We start from the raw sequence: 22,979 nt of genomic DNA, 5'->3' as shown, positions 1-22,979 counted from the left end.
ACCCTGGAGCAAGGGGTTAAAGGTATGGGCAGACGCAGCTCCAAACGCAGCAAAAATTTTGTTCATCTGAGACATTCGTGAATAGACCCCTGACCTAGGAGAGGTACACACCTAAAGTGGAACACAACAAGAGGTGTGTTTTGCGGGAGGGTAGACGCAACGGCCTTGTTTGGTACAGTAGTTGCCTATTACTCGAGTCAATATGGTGCCAACTACTGGTTTGAAAACTCTGTGAATTTCTGCCATAGTAAATTTTGTCACCACAAGTGGTGCCCATCCAGGTAAGTGTAAAAAAAATTGGTGGCGACCTTTATCTCCAAAGTTCTATAACACTTGAACTGCAGTTTTGAGGAGCTATGATTTGTTTAGAAGACATTAAATAGTCGTTCGAGTCCAGTGAAGATGTTATATTTTGATAAATTTCCCACTAAATGTAACAGGAAAACTGACTTGGCACAAAGGCCACGTGACAGCCATTTTCTCGTTAAATTTAGCGGGAAACTAATGATGTAATGAGTCATGTGACATCAATTTCCCCGCTATATTTAGCAGAGAAACTGAATTGATGTTACAGTGTAGACCGCATATAACGTATGTCGCGGGAGTCGCAAAAGTCCACACTATAAGTGGTACCGCGCTATAACCAAAACATCAATTTTTCAGGCCAAAATACATGTCATGAGACAACTTACCTTTGTAAAACAATTTATCTTATGTTAGATGAAAAATAAAGCTTAGTTTGAGGAAAGTCTTGATTTCACCCTACTAGTACACTTCTCTCTCAAGTGTGTCACACATTTGGAAACAAATGAGTGGCTTTTGCCTGGCGCAGCCTTTTAACGGCGTCGCAGGTTGCGGACAGACGTTGCGAGCGTTCAGGATTGCTAACCCTAATCACTTTTCTCCGGCGATGAAAACGCGTGAAAATTCGCATCCTTTATATGGTAAGCGCCAGTAATACCTTCAACTTCAGCACGGGCATAAAATGCTCCAAATAAGAAATCCGGGCAATGTTCGGAAACGCAAATGCTTAGAAAGTACCACTGTAGTCGAAGTAAACAAACATGACGACACGGGCGTTTTTGCCGTCTTGAGAGTGCCGCCACAACATCGCCACACGAGTAGGTGGATCTTCTTTTCTAGTACGCGCTGGGTTATCATAGTGACACACAAAGAAAATTCACAGTCAAGGATAGCGCTTTTACGCGGAACAATGAGCTTCCACCACGCTATGGTGGCTATATAACCACGCCGTCTACGTCGACCAAGGAGGATAGAAGGGTAGGAGAAAACATGACGTCGGCCGCGTAGCCTCCATAAGCCATGCTCCCTTGACGCCTCGCCTCTTTCTCATTTTCCTCCTTACTCTCCTCACTTACCATTCCAACGTGACCGCATCACGTGACCGTAGCTAGCCTTCGTCCTGCTATGGCGTACTAGAATACACCACAGTCTAGCCTTCGATCCGATAAAACCTACCGGACAGAGCGCGCGCAAGCCTGCAAGGAGTCCTTCTACAATCAACCATCCATCTCACACGTGACATGTCACGCGCACCAATCGCCAGAGAGATCTGCGGTCACGCTGGGCACACGATCGTTTAAACTTTTTATGACTAGGCTTCACCAATATTGCAACGTGCCCCCTCCTAGTACTTATAACCTCCTTGACGTCGACGATCCCAACTGACGCCATGTTCGCGGATAGAAGTGGCCGCCCCGCAACCGGCATGCAACGCCCGCGAACACTTCTCCTCAACCTGCGATTGGTCTGTCGTTGCAGTTGTTTGTTTCCAACGCAGTGGAGGGACTTACGCACATGAACGACACATGCGTGCGTCCCTCCATCGCTATGGCAACTGAAGCCTCTCTCTTCGCTTCTCCCAGCTTCGAGCAACCTCCTTGACCCACGAGTGCCGCTTGCGGCTCGCGCAGTTATCTAGTGTCGCACAGGGAAGCATGCTCGCTGCTCCGGTCAGTCGGCGCGCTGTTCCAAAAACCGCACTATAACCGGTATTTCCCTTCACGCGCCTGCATTTTAAGCGGTATGTAAATACATGGAGTTCTATGGAGGCGAACCGGTGGTTTAAAAAAGCTGCGTTATACCCGGTTCTGCACTATAAGCGGTTACGTTGCAAGTGGTCTATACTGTATAGGTCTGTCGACATCTGGTCACATGACACCATTCTCCCCAATAACTGAGCGGGGAAACTGAATTCATGTGTAGGTCACATGACGTAGATTTTCCCGCTAAATTTTGCGTGGAAACCGAATCGGTGTATAGATCACGTGATATCAATTTTCCCACTAAATTTAGCGGGAAACGCACAAACGAATGGACAGACGGCCAAAAATTGGGGATCGAGAGTTTTGTCAAAAAGTGTTTCGTGCTTTAAAAAAAATTTTAAAATCATGGGAGTTTTTTTTTATTTCTTAAAGCAAACGTAGCACCTGTCATGTGGCGTTTCTATTTATCCTAAATTAACAGAACACCTAAACCTCAAGCACAGGAGGCGTTTCTAGCCAGCAGTCTTTTCGACGGGTCCGCGGGGTTTTAGGAAGCTGTTGTTGCAACCGGCAACTTTCTAGGCGGCGATTTCTCTGAATATGCGTCCACCCGTTGGGTTCTCCGAGCGATCCGACTGGTTGACTCCCAAGGTTGGCAGCGCGCCTCTGGTGCCTCAATTTGTCCCTCAAAAAACTTTCTGTGGCATGACAAAAACATTTCTGACCAGGTAATCTAAGGACCGTGGGGCCCGCCTGCTATCCTGGGATGACCACGATGGTGGGCGAGCATGGGAGAGCAAAAAATAGAAAAGTGGGTGCAGAGGTGAAAGAGGAGGACAAGGGGTGGTAGGGGGAAATACCTGTGCCTTCAGAGTGCAGTGAAGGTTACAAGCCGACGGCCCCGATTAAGAAACACTAGAAGCACGATGTCCCGACTCTCAGCCTTGCGTGTGTTTATTGCAGTTAATTCAAACAGATACGGAAGGTTCACCTCACCGGTGCACTTTTAATCTGTGTCTACGCATTTGCGTGTCTGTCAGCCTTCGACAGCACTTCGACTTACGATTAAACAGACTGTAGAAATGCAGCCTACTATAATAAGGTGATCATGATGGCGGGTAAGTGCAAGAAAGCAAAAGAATAAAGAAAAATAATTCGGTGGAAATTGCCGGGCAATTGTGTTGCACGCGAAACGTGCATCGTCTTAAGTTTTTGGTGCTCTTCGTCAGTTAGCCCAGCGACTGGCTTAATGCGTGGCACATACACTCAATAGCAATTCCTGGAACGGAGATACCGGCGCTAACCTGGGCTTTAAAAACGCATGACAGGGTGTCAAAGTGCCATCTGCCAGATGCAGAGCGGATGCCTCGCAGGGCTTTCCCGCCGAATGGCATCTCAACCCGCGGTAATGTGTCGTGACATGCTGAAAAGACGCTTGCTTTATAATCTAAATACTAGTCCTGGTTCAATTGCCTACGAATCCCCATGTGGCGGGTTCGAATCCCGGTTGAGGTGCCCGCAATTTGACGGAGGCTTATTGTGGACAAGGCGCCGTGGTAACCAAGCTTTTGGTTTTACATCAAAAGATCCCCAGGTGATCCAAATTAATCCTCAGTCCTCCGCTGGGGCATGCCAGATGCCCGTCATTGGTTTGGCACGTAAAACCCCCAAATTTGACTTTTGACCTTTTTGTCCTGGTTCGATTCTCCCCTGGTGCAAACGCTTTTCTACTGCGATGGCCTCTTCCCCCCCACAAAAATAGTTGTGTGTCCAAAATAGGGGGTGTGATGTCATCACATGGCTCAGCCAGTCAGCATCAAGTTAATCAATGGCTTCACTTTTCAAGTGTAAAAATTTAATGCCCCCCCCCCCCGTCACCTTACGACACAAAGCATGTTTCACGCGAATAATATGTGCATTGGAGGTAACGAGGGTCGTCGCTACCTCTCTTATTCGAGGGCACTTTTTTATTTGAGGGCCTTTGTTGAGACCCGTCCGCATCCAGAGCCGGATCGGATCAGGCTGGCCGGAATGTTTCACGAGTCACTCTGTTACCTCGCAGTGGCCGGTTCGAGGAGCTGCTGGCATCGATGGAAAAAGACCCAGCCGCCTACAAGACCAGGTTCCCCACCGGCGGCATTATAGGGGTACTCCAGGACAAGCCCGAGCTGGAAGACAGGAGTGAGTGGCTCGCAGGTTACGCTTGCGGGACCGGCGCAATACGGGGTCGGAGTGCGTTGCCGAGAACGTGCCTCCACGACCGTTCCGTTTATTGCATCCTCGAATGTGGTTCCCCGATCTCTGCCAGATCATGTCGGAGCAGTCACTCCCCCGCACTTCGTTTCGGCTTACGTCCAGACGCTGGCGACGCTACGCGCTGACGGGACTGGTCGGGCGGCGTCGTGAGTGCACCCTCGTGGCCGTATTTTTGTGAGTGTTCTGTCATCGCGGAACCAAACAGGAAAGGCCCAGTGGCTCGCGTTTGTGACACCGCCCGATTGGTCCCATTGGCTTGTGGCATCGGCTGCATCTAGACTCGAGCCAAAACGAAGTGTGACCAATCACTTCGGCTGTGTGGTCGACGAGCATGAATTGCTCGTTCGGTTCCGACGCGGTGTGGCCGAGGCTCGCGTGCAATCCGTAAAGCTCCGACCAAAGGACAAGTGACGGCAACCAACGTGCATTGCGAAGTGCATATTGTAACACTGCAATGGAGTCTTTCGGTTTGTTCCACTGCTGTGCACCACCATTTGCTTTTAAAAGCCCGCGCCGTCATGTAGTTGGCACTCCAGAGAAGGCTAGTACAGTTGAAGGAAGCATGAAGTGCACTTTTTATGTAAAAACTTTGTCGATCTCAAGTCCCAGTCGAATGCTAACCCGCCATTTTTGTCCAGTCTTGGCGTCGTGCTCGGCCAAGGTAGGAGACGTTAAGTCCAGTGGGCAGGCCGTGTGTTGGGTGAGCACCGAGCTATGTGGCAAACAAAGTGGAGGAAGCGCCCCCTAGTTTTATCTCCTTGCTCATATGATACTGCGGGGCTGTGTAGAGTGCAGTTTGCTAGGTTTTGCATGAAATTGTACCCACGTGAAACCCACGTGGATCAAATGCGTGTAGGTCACATGCTTTCGTGTATTTCACGATACACATGGATCGTGGTGGATTGCAACTCACGTCGGCTCCATGCAGCTCATCCACTTCAGAATATCGGGGTCAAACGTAGGGTTGCGTCATTTCTACAGCTCTCACGTCAAGGCTGCATTGTGACAAAAAGTACCAGTAGGCGTTTGGGTAAATTGTGGGATTGTTTGACTCGTTTAGATACCGTGCAGAGTGTGGCATGGCCACGTTTAGCTTTCGAGAAACTTCAAATTTTGGTCACTTTTAACGATGTCTGGGTAAGCATGTGGTTGATGCTCCAGATCTTTTTTGGATGTAGCGATTTTATGTCAGTCCAAGGTTAAAATCTGGGATACCTTTTTGTATATGTCTAAGTAAGAAAATTTAACTTTGAAGGTTACTTTGGTGTCCCGTTACAAAATCGACCGGGTGTGTTCTGATGTCGGGAAGCAGTTCAGAAAATGAGTACTTGAGAGCTTATGCATTCTGTGCGACGGCTTCTTTGCGTAAACATTGCATCTGCAGAGGGCAAGCACCATATGACACCTTTCTCTCTTTCTTTTGTGTGTGTTTGCAGTTCGTGCCCTTGCCAAGTCTTATGCCGACAACCACGAGTTCTTGCCTCCGATGAATGCCGTTTGGATGACGAGGGTTATGCGAGAAGACTATGAGGGGGCCAACAAGATACTTCAGGTTAGTGCGACTCTGGGTTTAGCATTGTTACTATTATACTACATTTTTCTTCAGTTAAAGTTACTTTCACCTATGCTGCCAGGCAGTTCGGTCCGACTCGTATTTGCAGGTTACAGCTGTCGGTCGTTGCCGGTGTGTAGGATTGACGAGTACGACCAGCAGTTCGAGCGTCTGTTTACGAACAATCTGTTTGGCGCAGTGTGTTAATATGTCTGAAAGACTATGGTTTCAGGTGGCCGTGGGCAAAAACACTTCAAATGCTACGCATTTTGAACGCCTTTGGGGAAACCCATCTTTTCGTTGGCCACATTTCGGCAATCTTGACTTGTACGTGGAAAGACAAGAGGGTTCGACGGCTCTCAACCGTGGCTCCGTGCTTTTCTCGCAGGAGTATCCCCAGCTGAAAGAGAAGCTCATGTTTGCAAATCTGCTGAGGGCGTCCAGGGAGAAACGGAAGGTGAGAATCCGGCGTCGGTCCTAAACGCCGAAGGGAGCCCTCGGCGTCTTCGGTTTTAAACATCCGCTCACTGCCGAGTAGTGCTTTGCGTTTTTGGTACTAACCGAGAAACCTCGAAAAGCAAACCGCGAGCAAGTTTCATACAAATTTGGGAACGGCGAAAAATTTCCGTTTGGAGCCGTCTTCAAACGAGAGAGATTGAAGTATCGCGGTGAGATATCTTTGTCTACGACTTTATTCCGCATTGACCCAAAGTACCGCCCGTACCGAACTGTCCACAAAGCGGCTTCTTTCTTTGGGAACGACATCCCTTATCGCGTTTCCTTCCCCTCATTGATACCAAGACATTTCCCGAGTGTTCGGGTCACGTGCACGTCCCCCGGAGGTTGGGGAATTTCGTGCCTGTTTCCCGTTTGCTCCATATTAAGCCTCTATAAACGCCAATTTTTTTTTTACCGACACTTAAGAAGCACTGAATCCACGGGAAGAAATATCCCCCTCTCCCCCCCCCCCCCCCCCCTAATATTTAAAAATAAACAAAAACATAGAATTTTACTTATGACTATAAATTTAAAATGAGAGTGCCATTTTTTGGGGAATACGGTAAAGACGAGGCGGTCCCTGCACTAAGTAAGGTTTGCTAGGCTCTTGAATGTACCGTATTTACTTGAATATAAGTCAACTTGAAAGAATTTTAAAAAAATAATTTAAATATAGGTCGACCTTTTTCTTTTTTAAAGAATAGAGGAAAGTTTGGGCAATAAAGAAACTTTTATTTACAGCATTCTCCAGCGGAATCTCTGCAGAATGGCAAAAACTTAATCATCGTCAGACCTATGGACATGTCATTGTCGTCGGAAGCTTCGTCGACATCCTTACAAATTCGCAGCAATACCTCACTGACACCATTGCAAAATGGCAACAACAAGAAATGAAAGAAGGTGCACCAGGCAAAGCGACAGAAGACCAAATACTAAGATGCGAGCACCGCCGCGAGTCACCGTGAGCAACAGAAAGCGAAAGTAACCTCCGTGTTTCGTTTTGCTGCTTGTCTGCGAAAAAGAGGGGGCAAGATACATGATGCGTCGCCGTCCCCCTCCCTCCCCTTCTCCACTTGCGTCGCGAGGGGCATGCGTGAGCGGCACCGGCCTCAAACAGGCACAACACCCGTAGGACACGCACAAACAGCGACCACGGCGGGCCGCTGGCTGCTGCTGTTTCGGTTCTCGTGCACCAAAAGCTTTCCGAAACAAAAAGCGGTGTGACGCTACGGCGACACCGGCTCCGCGACTCTATAGCTCTATGCGCTCGGTAGGGTCGCGAAATTTGGTCACAGGTCGAAATTTTGTGGTCACGATTATAGGTCGACCCTTAACTTTTTACATTTCCGAAAAAAAAGAAAAAGGTTGACCTGTATTTGAATAAATACGGTGCTGTTTTCTACGAGGAGCTGCTGTTTGCATGGCGCGCAATACACTCGGGGCTACATGCCGATTGTCACGGTGTTGGTTAGGTTGGCTAGGATGGTACTCTGCCCAAATGTGGAATTGGCGTGCACAAGTTTGCACCGGCTTCGGTTTGGCCTTTGTCGTTTCGAGTGTGGTCTGTCTGGACTGCTAAAATTGTTGCATGTTGACTAAGCTCCAGAGCACGATAAAACTGTTTCCAAGTTCAATAATGCCTTTGAAAGTCGGTTCTTTTCTTTCCCTCCTTCATGACTATACCTCGTTTTGCCTTACGACGTATCAGGGCGCATGTCATGGACGAGCCTTCCCAGCCAGTCTGGTACCGTGTACGTATTACACGACCGTGCGCCTGGTGCGTCGTTGCACCACTCTCTAAGGACCCACGATACTCGTGCAGCATTGGAATGGCTTTGGTGGCTCATAGCATCCATCAAACAAACCACACGCGGACTGTGGTTTGTTTGGGACACATTCTGTGCACTCTAGTTGGCACTACCAAGCTCCTATAATTTTTGCCTTTGCAGGAGGAAATGGCTCGCTACGTGGCCGACACGGTGATCTCGACATCTGCCTATTCCCCCGAAGCGAAGGGGCTCGTCTGCGGAAACCTGATTAACGTGCTAGGTAACGCCACCTCGCTCTCAGCTTCACATTTTCTTTGTGTTTGGTGTCGAGCGGGCAAAATTGAACACAGTGCTTCCTCGAAGTTCCCCCAGATTCCCGAGGAACTTGGATGCACGAACAGCCTTTGTTTTTGTTATCACATCAATTCGTCTATTCGCGACTCCAGCGACCTATAGGGGGCGCCACCACCAAACAAACATGGCGGCTGAGTCCAGGTCGCGTCGGCTCGGCCGGGCCGCCTGAACAGGTGGCGCGTTCAATTTAACAGATTTTCTTATGTTTAATGCCCAATTTTATAGCTATTTGAACTCAGACGGTTAAGTGTAGCCGGTGCGCATAAACTTGCCGAGCATAGTTTTGTTTTGCGGGTCTTTTTTGTTCTTTTCGTGTCAAACTTTTGTTTCGGAGACTTCGATCAAAACCGAAACTATGGGCTCCGGAGAAACGGTAATAGACTCTAATTAGTTTTCATCATCTAAATAAAGCGGCGAGGGCTACAAAATTGTTCCACCGAGAGTAATTTTTAGCTAACTCGCATGCTTCGACCATGCGACTTATCTGTCCGCGAAATTGAGCTTTTGTGCCTGTCCGCGTTTCAAGAAACAGCTCCAGTCGTGTGCTCGGTCAAGAACACAGGCTGCAGGAAAATTACGAAAATTAAGCAAGCGCTTCTTGAGCCAAGGAGCATGTCAACTCGCTGGCGCTTCATTAAGCAGCTGATACTCGTATTTCAATTCAGGTTTTAGTAGCAATCGAGAAGTCATTTTGATGAATATGCGGATTATGTATTATATTACGTACTATGGTCCCACTAAAGCGATATTAGTATATTCTTCGGGTTGAAATATGAACTTAGTTGACTAACTATTAGGTGAACTGCTGAATAAAAGTATATTTGACAGACAGAGAGATACTACTTAAACTTAGCCAAATGGTTCTAGCCGGCAGAACGGAGACGAGTGCGGACAAACTGAGGAGAGTCTTCATCGGAGATTCACTCAGACCTCTCTGCAATGAACTTGACTTCGAATCCTGAACGGATAAAATGAGTATTTTTTTGTGGCCGGTCAACCTGAGCAGTGTAGACGTATATTGCTGCTGGCTTCGACAGGGGTTATAATATAAATATTGGAGGCGCGATAGATCTTAATGACGTGACAGCTTCTAACTTTGCGAGACGTGTCCCCCACCTTTTGAAAGCAGATAATTTCCCTCATTAATCATATGCAGCGAGCAGGTTTTCTGAATCAAGTAATTGCGAAATTAGCCCAACTCCTTCAATGTGGTCTTTTTCGGCGAAAAGCCGCCAAGATGAATAGCCAATGCACCGGCCGGCGTTAGTGGCTCAAATTAACTTGAAGCTAATCGAGCACAACCAAACTCAAGGAAAGCAGCTATCGAACCTTCCCATTCACTTGACTGCAACATTGGTGTTCCCTCCAGTGAAACACTTCGTCTGCCGATTTCAGTCCACTGTTCTACACTCTTATAAAGAAACCACTTATCAGTTACCAAGCAGTCGTCACTTTGAATGTGTGTAGAGACAGACGAGAAATCACAACGTTTTTCCGTTATTCCTCCTCATCCGAAAAATTTAAAGCACGCGACCGTGTGTTGTGGAGTAAACGGGCTTTCAAACACGTGATGGAAAGAAACAATCTATTGAGGCTTCACCAGACTAATGAACGCTCAGGCAAACTTAAGAAATTTTCGGACCTTCGTCAAATTACATTGCTCGCCCCCGCGCCGACAGCAGGTGTCCGCGAAAGCCATCAGAGACGCGGCGGGGCGCGGAGCGACCTGGACCGACTGGTTCCCGGTTTTCCCGCTTGGCGGCGTCCGTTTTGCTGGAGTCGCGAATAAAGTAGGCTCGCAGTAATTCAAACTAGGATATTTCATACTTCCGATTAATTCAGACAATTTTCCAAATTTTGGTGGCCCCGCTATGTTTTCAATCTGTTTGTAAGCCACTTAATTCGAACGGCGTTTCTGTGCAATTCATATTTCTTTTTCCCGCTGGAACGTTGACCGCGCTCTTACTGAGCACCGGTGCACTGCGGAGAAGCAACCCCCGCGGAGCTCGGTTTTACAAGCGCACTTAACGAGGCTAATAGTCTACGAAGGGCACCTTTTTCTGCTGGACGAACAAACTTAATTTGTTTCAAGGTGTCACATGCTGTCTAAATAGTCCAGGATAGACAACAATTTTGAGGGATGATTAAACTTGTCATACATTTCACCAATGTTTAATGCTTGGCACACCTGCACATGATTAGTAGGCTGCTGTCGAGGAAAAAAAAAAAATAGTATCTGCTTTATGTGTGTAACCATCCATACAACAAATCATATTCAGATGAATTTCTGATAATTCAAACACAACATGTGGCTTCCTGGAGTTTGAATGAATGAAAGTCTACTGTAGTCACTAGCAGAATGAGAATAACGGGGAGGTCTTTCAGTTGTCTCTAAATTCAAAACAACATTCGTAAGAAGTCCTTTGCATCCTGTTAGTGTCTATAGCATCTCTAATAATTAGTAGAATAACCTTTTTCAGGAGTAATATCCGCCCACTTTTACGCTCACGGGAGCTTTAGAATGTTCCAGGGCTAAGCAATTTTATCTCTCATTTGAAAGGAGTGGAAATCGTAAAACTGTCAATGAAATCAACTTTTCAAGTCAAACTTCTGGAGCGTGTAAGCATTTTTAAGAAAAATTTGTCTGGGTGAGGGAAAGCTAAAGGTTGGAAGAGAAAAACAATTCACCGACCAGGCCCTTTTAGGACCCTCTTTTAAGACTTAGTTGGAATTTGTCTTTTTTTTTTAACCTTCAAACTAGTGCTTAACTTTGGCAAGTTAAAGAGTCCGCAACAATCGAGTGGGGTCCGGTGTAACTTCTGTTGTTTACAGGTATACTCGTTAATTTCGCAAATCTTGCGTGTTCTCGACGGCTGTTCCGCCTTTGAGTTGTTTTGTCTGACATCCTTACTGTTCGCTTCGCCTTCCCACAGTGGCCTGCGAGAAGCTTGACGAAGCACTGCACGAACTGGAGACCGCGAGAACCAAGCACGGCCTGCAGCTGACCGACTTCAGAGTCTCGACACTGCAGACACTCAAAGCCGAGCTGACCTCGGCGGGAAAGCAGGTCCCCTTCGAAGTGCCCGAGGCGAGGGTGAGAAACGACCCGCTGCGACGGTTCTCAACCATCTGCCTCGTTTGATTTACCTGCATCGGCCTGCACCGGCGCAGAAAAGGGTAGCGCAGTGCAGAAACGAGCAGGGCAACATACTTCCGGTTGCATTTTGAGATGGACTGCCCTCGTAAGTCAAATACGGTTGAGCGCATTGAGCACATCTGGTGCGGGAGGTGCAGGTAGGAGTCACCGACGTTTTGGGGACTTCTTCTGGATCGGCAGAAGCAATGCCAGGGCTAGGGGCACAAGGCGTGCAAAATTGTCTGCTCCTTGCGCACTTTGTGCATTTGTTTACCCTCCGAACATACCCACGCGCTTTTGTTTTACCCCTTTACGCCCTCCAACGACAATCAATGACGACACTTGCTCGGCTGCCTGGTCGTCTATGTCACCCTTCGATCGCCATGTCCCCCCCCGCCCTCCCTTTGTGTTCCGACGCGTCAGATATGCACGTTGGAACGCTCACTCGTTGTATTGGACGACTGCAGTCGCAAAAGGATAAATGAAGGCATCTACAGTCGCCGACAAGGTGAGAACGGCTGGGGAGAGCTTCTGTTGTGCTGCCCCCAGCGCGCACTTCCCACCTTTGACAACGCTTTGGCAACCCGTGCACCTCGAAGGCGCGCTCGCAGCCGAAGCACCAAGGAAGGCACAGAGCGCGCTGGAGTTGGTGCATTTGAAGGACACACCCTGCCATTCTTGTGCTGTCGGCAACTCTAGCCCACAAAGTATAGCTCGTATTATACGGAAAAATTAATCGTAATCTGTCGTTCACAAAATTCGTCGCTTCTTTTACGACGAAGGGTCTTTAAAAGAGACGAGGCTGCGTTTCTACGGCACTTCTCCTACGGAGGCCGTATTTTGTTGAATGAGTCGAGACCCACCTCACTTCCTCGTTCGGCCCTGGGTCGTAGCAGAATGAGCCAATCTCGTTTCTCTGTGCCCGGCCAAGCGCCGTTCGCTCTTTTCCGGCTTCTCGTCGGCGCAACAAAAGCACCGAGCCTCTGAGAGCCGCCGCTTCTGTTTGGCGACGTCGTCTTCGGGCCGTTCCTTTCGATTTTGGGGGGCATTGTGAAGACGACGGTGCAGATCTGGCAGGCGTACGACTTCTATTGTAGACCCCTTTCGAACGTGTGATCTGTAACCAACGATGGCGAGCTCCTTGCATTGTTCGATTAAGCCTCGTACAGCGGGAGCAAAATGTCGCTGCTGCGTCGCATGCAATTGGGTAAATAAAGAGTGGATATGCATAAAATTGGGATTTATTACATGCAATACAATCGAACCCAGATACATCGAACCCAAAGGGGATCGTAAGATAGGTCGATAGATCAATAATTTTATATACAACATATGTTAAATTAATAGAAATTGAATTGAAATTTCCTGGCGTCTCTGCTAATACCGAAGGTCGTGACAAAAGGGGGCTTACGAAATACAGCATCCAAGATCTGCTAAATACAGTAGAGCGTAGTTGGCGGAGACCGCAAACACCACCGCGCTTTCACGCGCACCTGGCCGGGACCTCCATACAGCATAAACGACAAAACACGAAAATAATAAAAAAAAGAAAGAAAAATGGAGAAGCGAGACACATAAAACAAATGTCTTGATCCAAAGAAAAAAAGTGAAGCAAGCAATAAAAAAGAAGGCTCACTAAATTCAAGCAGGAAAAAAAATTTTAAAAATGGGCAAAGCAATAACTGCAAAAGGAAAAGGTAAATAAAGATAAGGCGGTCAAAGTGCAATTGCACGACCGTTGTTGCAGTATGAGCAGTGTTCGGGGAAAGGGTGCAGACTACCATTGCGACAGCGAGCACACCCCACTCTCCCTACGCGTGCCCTTCCCCTATCCTCCCTATGCGTGCCCTTCCCCTTGCTTTTGATATCCTCCACTTTTTCTCTTTTTTTTTTTTTACGGTTCATTGTCTTTTTTTTTACAACTGCTCTTTCGCTGCATATCATTCCGCATGTATGCTGGCTTGGCGGTCTGCCAGCCACGCAACGCAAGCGATGTGCTCGCCACCGGTGCAATCAAATTAGATCGCGGGAAAAGCAACAGGCAAACGAACTTCGTTCGCTATATCGAGTTTCCCCGCCATGGGAGTTGGGTACAAAAAGACTGCGCTCCTATACTATTACACGTGATTTTCAAGGGGATGTTTGATATAACCGTGCTTGACTGTAACAGCTATCGCTCTCACTTGTTTGCATTCTGTGGCGAAAAGTTGCGAATCTTGTGTTAGAACATCAGCCGAACACGTTCAGAGCTGGCTCGAAGCAGCCTGCTTCGAATCGGGACCGTGGAGCCTTCACACGTTGCTTGTTTCGGTTCGTGCAGGTACGAAGACGAAAGAGCAAGGACGACTCAAGCTCCAGTTCCGACGACAGCTCTGACGAGGACGAAGCAACCGCGTCCCGTTAAGATCGGCCTAATCCCGCCACATCCCCTCCAAAGCCGTCAAATTGCCGACACTATTACCGCTGCCATTTCACGTGAACATTCATTTCAGCTAAAGTCAAAAACCGCTTCGTAATACACCATTCCGTTTCCTTTGACAATAATATGACATTTAGAGACCGTCGCCGACGCATTGTAGAGATTGTACAGTTCCCTCGTATGTTAGTGCAGACTGTGTGTACATAGTTGTTTGTTAATAAAAAGGTCAAAAGTTTGCTGCCTTATTGCTGGTCAGTTCATTTGTTTACATCCATCCGTTCTCAAGCTGGTTTCCTAGGAAACCGGTCCAATGAGGTAAGACATCTGCACTCTTGCAGTCTGCAACATTCCTTATTGTTTATCCATAAAGGAACGGAAGCTTGGGGCATCTATCTCATTTGGCCTTTGGTAGACTGAATTTAACTGAATTCTACATTGACTTTGAATTGCCTTGAAAAAAAAAATGCTCTGCTCTAAATATTTGAAGATGTTGCAAAGTGTTAAATCGATACTCTTTTACAACGGTGCGACGAGATAGCAATACGCGACTGCAAAACCAACTGCAAAAGAGAAAGCAAGGAACTTAGATGACTTCACTTTCTGCACGGTATTGCGACGTCACGGATGGATCATCAACCGGCAGTTTTCCCAGCATTTCTCCTCCGAATCATTTATGTTATGCAAGTTTGTTTTTAATAAGGTATTATATGATAAATTAATAACAGATTCCGCCGTAGTTAGAGGGTGACTCGTAAAAATGTTTGAATGAAGAGTTGGACATGGCGGCAACTAAATTTGCTCGTCCGTGTACTTTGCCTGCAAAGGTTTCTACATTTCTAGTCCTAAATAATGTTAAACCATCCCTGGGTTTCACGAAAAAAAAGTGCTTTAGACCCCAGCCTCACCAACTTTTCACCGTCTTTATAGTTACTCCACTAGCTCACTTGCATATGCTTCCATTGTATCTTTTATATTTTCTGGAATGATCAAAGACTCGATTGCCATGGTCTTTGAAACACCTCTGGGTTTTCCAGGGAACACTTTAATTCCAAAGTTTTAAATGTCTGTTTATCTTCCATACAATGTCTGCTTTCCATCTCCTTTTCGACTGCAACAGTTTAAATTTTGCTTCCTCTTTTCCACTATTTGTCCTGGTTAGACGATTTATAGGTGCGACTTGCTCAGCTTCAGATGCGGTGTTGGGAACTTTGGGTCTAGTGTCATTTTTCTTTTCGGAGGACAAAAAGTGCATCGTGCAACCTCGGACAAAGCCTCGGATAACTGGCAGCGAAAATTTTATTGTACCAAAATGGTTGAATTGTTACTCCGAAAAATAGCTTTTTTGGTGGCGCTAGTTCCAACTGTCTCGGTGTTGCAGCATCCCCAACAGCAAAGAGCAGCCTATGCCTTTCGCGATGGAAATATCGAGGGAGTTAATTTCCATGTGTAATGTGGGGTCCTGGGCTGCAACCGCGATTAGCCAGGAATTGCTTTTGGAGATGGACCTGGATCTGCATATCAGACATAGCCTCCCCCCACCCCGGTCTATGCTGCGCGAGCTACAAGGGACAGAGTGCTGCTGGAGTTACTTTTCACTGCTTCAATCAAGGCTCCAACGTGGGTATTCTCGTGCCCTGCAGTCACCTTCGCCCTGTAAGGGCCACCCAGGCTTGGGGATCTTTTGTAGCCAAGAGCAACAAGATCGGCAAAAGCAATAATCAAGCAACTAACATACTTGAGTAACGAGGGAACACGGAGCAACATACTCATTTGTTGCCTATTTATATGACGAGAATATGGTCGCTGTGTAACAGGTATTACGCCCATACCAAGAAGGCTGAGAAGCTAGGTATGCGGAGAGCAAGTTGTCTGCTTCTTGCGCAGGAGTTGGTGACATCGGAACGACGCCAAGCTCTGATTGGCTTTGATTGAAAGAATAGTGAGTAGTCCTCAATGTTGGATGCATTGAGTTCTACCCACTATTTTTTTCAGTCTGCCACTAAGAGCTTGGCGTTCTGACATCGCAACCCCTGTGCAAGGAGCAGACGAACTTTCGCTCTGCGAAGGAGTCATTGTCAGTCCCATACACGGGGGATAACAAAAAACTCTCGGCCTTTCCACTCTGGTGAAGAAGGAAGACTAGCGAAGCTGTACTATGGTCAGACGACGTCTAGGACGACCTCAAAGATGATGTATAGGACGACCTCAAGGATGACTAATAATGCAACCTCGAGGATGACCTCAGGGACGACATCTAGACGATCTCAAGGACGACGCCTAGGAAGACCTCAAGGACAACTTCTAGAACGATTTCGAAGACGTCTAGGACGACCTCAAGGACGACCTCGAAGTCGACCTCAAGAATAATTTCTAGGACCTCTCTGACAACATCAAGGACAACGTCTAGGACGACCTAAAGGACGACTTCTAGGACGACCTCAAGAACGACGTTTAGGACTACCTCAAGGATGACTTCTAGGACGACGCCCGGAGAAATTCAGCCTTTTCACTCTGGTGAAAACCAGAGTGGAAAGGCTGTTGCCATCTATGAGCAAGGCCAGTTGCAACTGGGAATTGTTCCATAAACCAGTTGCAACTGGGACCAACTGGTCCCAGTTGAAAATTTTCGCCTGGGCCGGCAACCCGATTGTCTGGTTGCCGCCTTCGCTCATAGATGGCGGTAGCTGTCCTGAGTTTTGTGTCAACATTTCTTTGCGGGGGACACGATCATGGGGAAACTAGCCCTTCACAGCTGCACTGTAATAATATAGAAGCTGGGTCTGACACGTTTTCAGTTCGCCCGCGAGTCGCGAGCTATGGTATTGGGCTGTGATCGGCCTTGGGAGGAACCTCGAGAGGTGAAAGGGCCGAATGATCGAGTGTGGCGGAGGATGCGGGCAAGCGGGGGTTGTGGGCAACCGGTCCTGGTATGTCGCAGGGAGGTGACAAATTAACGGAAGCGAGATGTAGCCAGGAGACGCCGTCGCAACTTCGTGACGGAGATGCGGCGGATCCCAGCCAACCGATCGAAGCTCTCTGGTGCGCAGCTCTTGATAGGGTGGAGTTGAGCGTCCGAGCTGGCACCGCACGGCGCTGCACTGATTCAAGAGAGGCGGTAAGCAGCGCCGATATCCCACACCGAATGGCAACATTCCAGGGTGGACAGGACCAGTGCGGTGAACAAGGCTCTTGACACGTCGGGGCAAGCTCTTATTATGATTATAATGCAATTAAATGCAAAGGTGCAGCTTTTGACACGTCGGGACAAGCTCTTCTGGATTATGATTATAATGCAATTAAATGCAAAGGTGCAAACGAGCTGAACAAGAATCACGAAAATAATCCCCGGAGAAGGGTGTTTGCATGTCCTTTGTCCCTATTAATTGTTTCCCTTCTGCAGGGTTTATTTTCGTCACTCCTCTGGAGGTCTGGATAACGAAGGCCAGAAGCCGCCTTGCCATGGAAACGACGTCCTCTTTGTGGCGGCGAAAATTGAGACGATAATCAGTGCGGAGAGCAAGTCGTCATTTTCTTGTGGTGATGTCAGAACGACGCCGATTTCTGTTTGGCTTTGATTGGAAGGATAGCGGGTAGAACTCAGTGCTAGGTGCCTCAAAGTCTAACCACTATCTTTATTTATTTATTTTTTTCAATTAGCCAATAAGAGCTCTGCGTTCTGACATCAACGCAACCCCTGTATAGGCGGATGTCCTTGGTTCGCGTGACCACGGTACAGTTCAGCAATAAAGCTGAGGGCATCGAGGGCAGGCGCGATCTGGTACGTGATACGCATGATAGTGCATTTGAATGAATTAGGCGAAGTTCATTGTTTATTGACTAGGGGTGAACGCGGTCAAGGTTCGCCTCTAGGCATCTGTAGTCTGAAGGAGATACAACGACGGTCGAATCAGTGGCATCCGCAACGATGGGAAAACAAGGTCCAGCGATTACCACGATCGACGAACGGCACCTGACTGGTCATAAAACGTCGGTAGGATCGTTCCAATGTAGTTATCATTCGAGCCCCCTCCCAAGAGTTTGTTGTTCTCTAACCAGGAGCACGATGCCCGGCACTGCCCAGCACAATGAATTCGAACTTCCCGCGACGACCGATCCGTCTGCTGGCTTGGCTAACAACCCGTCAAACAAACTTCAACTGAACTAGACTTTTCGCCCCAGGGGAGAACAAGGGTCGCACGCTTGAACCATGCTTGAACACAGATGTGCAAAATAATATTACCGCCTATTTAAAAAAATATCAACACAAGTCAGCAAGATTTTATGAACGAAGCGGCAAAAAAAAATTCTATACGCCACTTTTATTCGTTTGCTTTTAGCGCAGCAGCATTCCTGCACGGGCAACTGTGCAGGTGATGCGCAAAGACTCCTGGGAATTATTTCGCGCCAAAATCGGTCGTCTGCATTGCTAGGTTGACTCAGCCTGGCGGCCTGGCTGTCGAAATTCGATTATTTTTCCTACCTGGTCCTCACAACGCGAAGCTGTATTTACCCGCTCCTTCAGATTATGTATAACTGCACGTTCGCGTAAAACATTTGACGCCTGTAAGCCGTTCTGTAGAAGGAGGCCTTGTAGCGACGGGAACGATGCCCGGCACAATGAGGGTTCCGAGGTTCGCCCACTCCGAAGGGCACACCGATTTGTGCTACGATCCGTCTGGGAGGTAAGTACTTAATTTACGTACTATTCCACGTGTGCGTAAAACAGTTTGCGATATAATACGGCTGAATTGCGCTTCGGATTTGCCATCCCCATACCGACAGACGCGCCAATACAAGAAAGTCTGGCTATGGGGCAATGTCGCATGCTGTAAACCGATGACGGTTTGTTTTTAAATCACCTCTAGGTATCTGCTGACGTGTGGGTCGGACGGAGACGTGAGGATATGGGACGGTTTCGAGGACAACGACCCGGAGTCTCATAACGTCGGCGAGAGCGCGCTGGCCCTGGCGTGTGCGGTGAGTTGGTCGACACGTCGCTCGCGTAAGAACCTCGCCATTCTTGAACCAGGAGTAGCCTGCGCGCTCACCATTCGGGCCGTAGTTTAGAAGTCGGGTTTGCCTCGTGAAATCTCGGTCGCCGTTTATAGACAGAAGGTGGGCCGGCTTTCGCAGTAGAGTGTAACGCTCGAGCGTGACGAAAAAGCGTTACAGGCAGGCCAAGGCAACATAAAGGACGCATACCCCGTACTAGGCAATGCATAATCATCCACATAGCTCGCATGTGAGGTCATTCGCGGCCATGCCAGTATTTTATATGTGCCTCGATCGTTCGGTTTGCCCTGTTAGTTTCACACTGCAAAAGTTGTAGTTTGAAGAAACCAGTAAATAATCGTCAGTATCCAGCAATGGCGACCCTTGCAAGCTATGTATAGAAGGCATAGGATAACAATTCATACATAACCATCTAAGAACACACAATCAAAACCTTGGAGCTAGCCACCAAGGAGCTCAGCGGGAATGGAATCCCTGGAAGGGGAAAGGAACTTCCGGACCATGGGATCCGCAGTCTGACATCTTTGCTTGGCTCCACAGGTAGGAGATGAACGAGAGCGCAAGTAACTGAACTAGGTATGACCTGCCAACGACGGTCGCCTGCAGTAGGTGTACGTGCTTAGGCGACTGTCTGCGGCGAGTGATACTTTGACCAGCATACTTAGTCTGCAAGCAACTTGTGGAAGTGATTTATGCTTAGCTATAGCATACTTAGTCTAACATACTCAGTCTGCAGGGGACCACTGGCGGTGAGTTATGCTTAATAAGCATACTTATATAGTCTACGGGCGACTGTTGGCAGTGATTCATACCTAGTTGAGGGTACACTTAGTCTGCAGGCAACTTAAAAACCTTGGCTTTTGGGGGTATATCCTTGATTTATTTAAAAGTTACTTTTCCAGCCGCACGCCACGAGTTAGTATAAGAAAGTGTACGAGTGACGCTGTGCACACATCTTGCTGCGTCCCTCAGGGATCTGTTTTAGGCCTCATGTTTTTTAACATTTACATGAACGATCTAGCCTTATTGTCCTTAAAATATAACATTTATCAATTTTCTGACGACACAGCATTAGTTCTGGCAAATGAAAATTATGATACAGCAGTTAAAATTGTGCAGAATGATGTCAATGAGCTAACGAACTGGTTTTCTAAAAGCTATCTATTTGCCAACAACCAAAAAATGCAGCTAATGTGCTTTCAAATGCAGCTGTTTACCACTTCCATGTGCCGCAGAAACAAAGTATCTAGGTATATACTTCGACGAGCAATTGTCGTGGAGTATACATGTACAGTATGCATTTCCGAATAATATCATCCTGATATACAGATTACGAAATTCCGCGGATATTTTGCGCACGGAACCCAGCTTGAAAACCTGGTGTTTGAAGAACAGCTGGTTGAATTTAACCTATTGACAGTAAATAAACTGTGCAAATTGGTGATTATAACAAATCAATTCTTCAGAGTTCAACACCATCAAACAAAGACAACTGAGAAAAACGGAGAAGTTTCAGATTCCAAAATTACGTGCAACTATGGAGCTAGGCACCGTAAATTTTATGTGCCCACATATTTCAACAACCTTCCTAATAATCTATGTGCCCTCCACTCTTTAAGTTCTGTAAAAAAGAAAATGGTATACACAGGCGACTGAAGGTTAACTAGTCGTTCTCCCAATCTCATTTATTCATTACGTCTCTTCTGCCTAGTACCAGATTAGCACAGAACTGAAATCTTAATGCGTTCTTCAAACTTCCTTAGTACAATATCACATAATTACTTACAAATTATCATGTGTTTATATTGATTAAACATGTTGGTTTACTGCTTGCCATTTTGTGTTATCTCTTGGGATAACTCGTGCTCGCCTTTGTCGTTTCCCCGAGGCCACCAAAATAATGTTTCTTGACATCCGCCTTACTTCTTCGTAGGCCGGCAAGTTTTTCGTCGCCACAGACGAGTACTCTGTGAGTGCTCGCAAGTTTCCAAGTGCTGACCTGGATGGCGTTGTGACGCGGTTCCCATCCGACGTCTATGCCGTCACGTGCAGCCACGACGCTCGGACCCTCGTTGCCGGATCCGGGTAGCTATCTTTCTGGGCCCTTCCTGTAGATTTGTCAGATTTCTCACCCCGCTCCTTAATTCACCCTTTTCAAAAGTGCGCGCCATCTAACAGCTTCTGCACCACGTGTCGGAGTCCGCCCTTGTTCGGGCACACAGTCCGAGCATGTATTGGACACGAGGGGCTGCGTCAGCGTTCAGCGTAAACTCGGATCCAATTTTGATCTAAACAGAAAGAAGTGAGCAGCTAAATCGACTAAGGCTTTTTTTTTTATTTCCTGCAGAGCCTAAACAGTATTATTGCAGCAAAGTGATATAGTATACAAGTATTATACACAAAAATAAACGAGCACTAAAAAACTTGACAATCGAATGAAAAATATCATAACGCAGGAAAGAAAGCATTAATCACTCTTGTTTAACAGAAATTGAAAAAACAGGTCATTCGCAAGCATTAAAATAATATATCGCTGGGGTGTCGATTTCATTGTTAAGCTCTGTGCAGAAAGAACGAGTATATTTGAAAGCATTGGTTCTAGAGTTGAATTCTCTAATTTTGCAAGCACGATCTGACCTTTGATCTGCTTGTGCCGCGTAGGCGTCAAAAAAGTGCCACTTTGGTTGCTTCTGACCTATGCGGGGTGCAAGTTTGTCTGCTTTTTGAGCAGGGGTTGCAGCGATGTCAGAACGTCGAGCTCTGGTTGGTTCCGACTGGAAGGGTAGTGGGTAGACCTCAAGGTGACTATCATTGAGGTCTACCCACTATCAGAGCCAGTTGGACTTTGGTGTTAGTGACATCAGTGCAACCTCTGCACAAAAAGCAGACAAACTTGTGCTCTGTTTAGCGTGACATGCTTCTGCCACTTTCACTTCATGAGTGGACCTGACGTGTCCCAAAGCCCACAAGATTAGGTCTTGTGTTGCTCTATGTGTAGCATAACATGCGAATTTGGGAGCAGGCACGGTCACGTGTCAGGCCAAAGTTGGAAGGACGTGTTGTACATTTTGTGCCTGTTCTAGGCATCATTCAGTAAACGTCAGAAGTTCTATTTCACTTTAAACTCGTCTTTTCGGGCACTTCCACTCATAGAATTTTAAGGACAAATCGACGTTGTACTTTGAGATGCCACCTCGGTATGTCGCGCTACGTTTGGCCAATAACTCTTGAGGCTATTTCATTGTCTATGAAAATAATCTGTAGAAGTACCGGGTTGCACGATTGTTGCACCTCTTAAAGGCTGGTTCGGGCATTTGAGCTTGATTGAATGCATTACGCCGGCCTTTAATCACTTCCCTGGGACACATCCGGCCTTCATACAACTAGACTGGAGGTTTTTGCTACTATTTGCTAGATCATATATTACCTATGAAAAATGGTCTCGCGTAACGTCGTCAGTGTTACTTGAGCACACGGCAAAGGAATGAGGAGTAAAATATACAAAGCTAGTTGCACCCAAACGTGAGTGCGCAAACTTAAACCTGCCTCATCTCATTCTCCTTGCAAAGTGACTTCACCATCAAGGTCGTCGACGTCGAAAGCGGCAGCAGCAAGCTCCTCGAGGGTCACGAGGCGCCTGTGCTGTACTGCTCCTTGGATCCGAAGGAGGAGTTTCTGGTGAGTTTTACGTCGCCTTTCGTCTGCCTCTTTGTTGTTAACACTGTTTTTCGCTTACGGATACATTCCGAGCAGCAATTTGTCCGCTGCCTCCCTTACAATTTCAGTAGCAGGTGAGGGGTGACGGAGAAACGAGGGCGCTTTAACGACTCCATGCCAAACAGATGCAGCAGATAGCTCAGAAAACCAAGTGCTCCTTTGTCACCAGCGTGTTGGCAAACACTATAGTTCGTTGGAGGTTGAGAATAACAGAAGAGGCCCCCCCCACAAAGCTTTCTGCTTGCTAATATTGGTAATT

At 47.3% G+C, this 22,979-nt stretch overlaps 2 protein-coding genes across 2 annotated transcripts in view; both read left to right on the top strand.

The window, feature by feature from the left end:
* The first annotated feature begins 4,073 nt into the window (after nt 1-4,073).
* Nucleotides 4,074-14,235, top strand: LOC121834729. Its single transcript, XM_042288473.1, has 6 exons — nt 4,074-4,187; nt 5,699-5,814; nt 6,203-6,271; nt 8,262-8,361; nt 11,369-11,529; nt 13,892-14,235. The coding sequence occupies exons 1-6, from the start codon at nt 4,097-4,099 to the stop codon at nt 13,973-13,975; spliced, it is 621 nt and encodes a 206-aa protein (XP_042144407.1). The 5' UTR covers nt 4,074-4,096; the 3' UTR covers nt 13,976-14,235.
* Nucleotides 14,236-18,372: 4,137 nt separating this feature from the next.
* LOC8052242 (WD repeat and HMG-box DNA-binding protein 1) overlaps nt 18,373-22,979 on the top strand; it is a 43,358-nt gene continuing 38,751 nt past the window's right edge. Inside the window, exons 1-4 of the mRNA XM_029991648.3 lie at nt 18,373-18,672; nt 18,856-18,967; nt 20,937-21,088; nt 22,573-22,681. Coding sequence (XP_029847508.2) covers nt 18,596-18,672; nt 18,856-18,967; nt 20,937-21,088; nt 22,573-22,681 — 450 coding nt within the window. The 5' untranslated portion in view covers nt 18,373-18,595. The remainder of the gene's footprint in view (nt 18,673-18,855; nt 18,968-20,936; nt 21,089-22,572; nt 22,682-22,979) is intronic.

Source organism: Ixodes scapularis, unplaced genomic scaffold, assembly GCF_016920785.2.
Source record: "Ixodes scapularis isolate PalLabHiFi unplaced genomic scaffold, ASM1692078v2 PGA_scaffold10__122_contigs__length_95168666, whole genome shotgun sequence".
Lineage (NCBI taxonomy): Eukaryota > Metazoa > Arthropoda > Arachnida > Ixodida > Ixodidae > Ixodes > Ixodes scapularis.
Note: the sequence above shows the minus strand (reverse complement) of the source record. Positions and strands in the feature narration are given on the sequence as shown.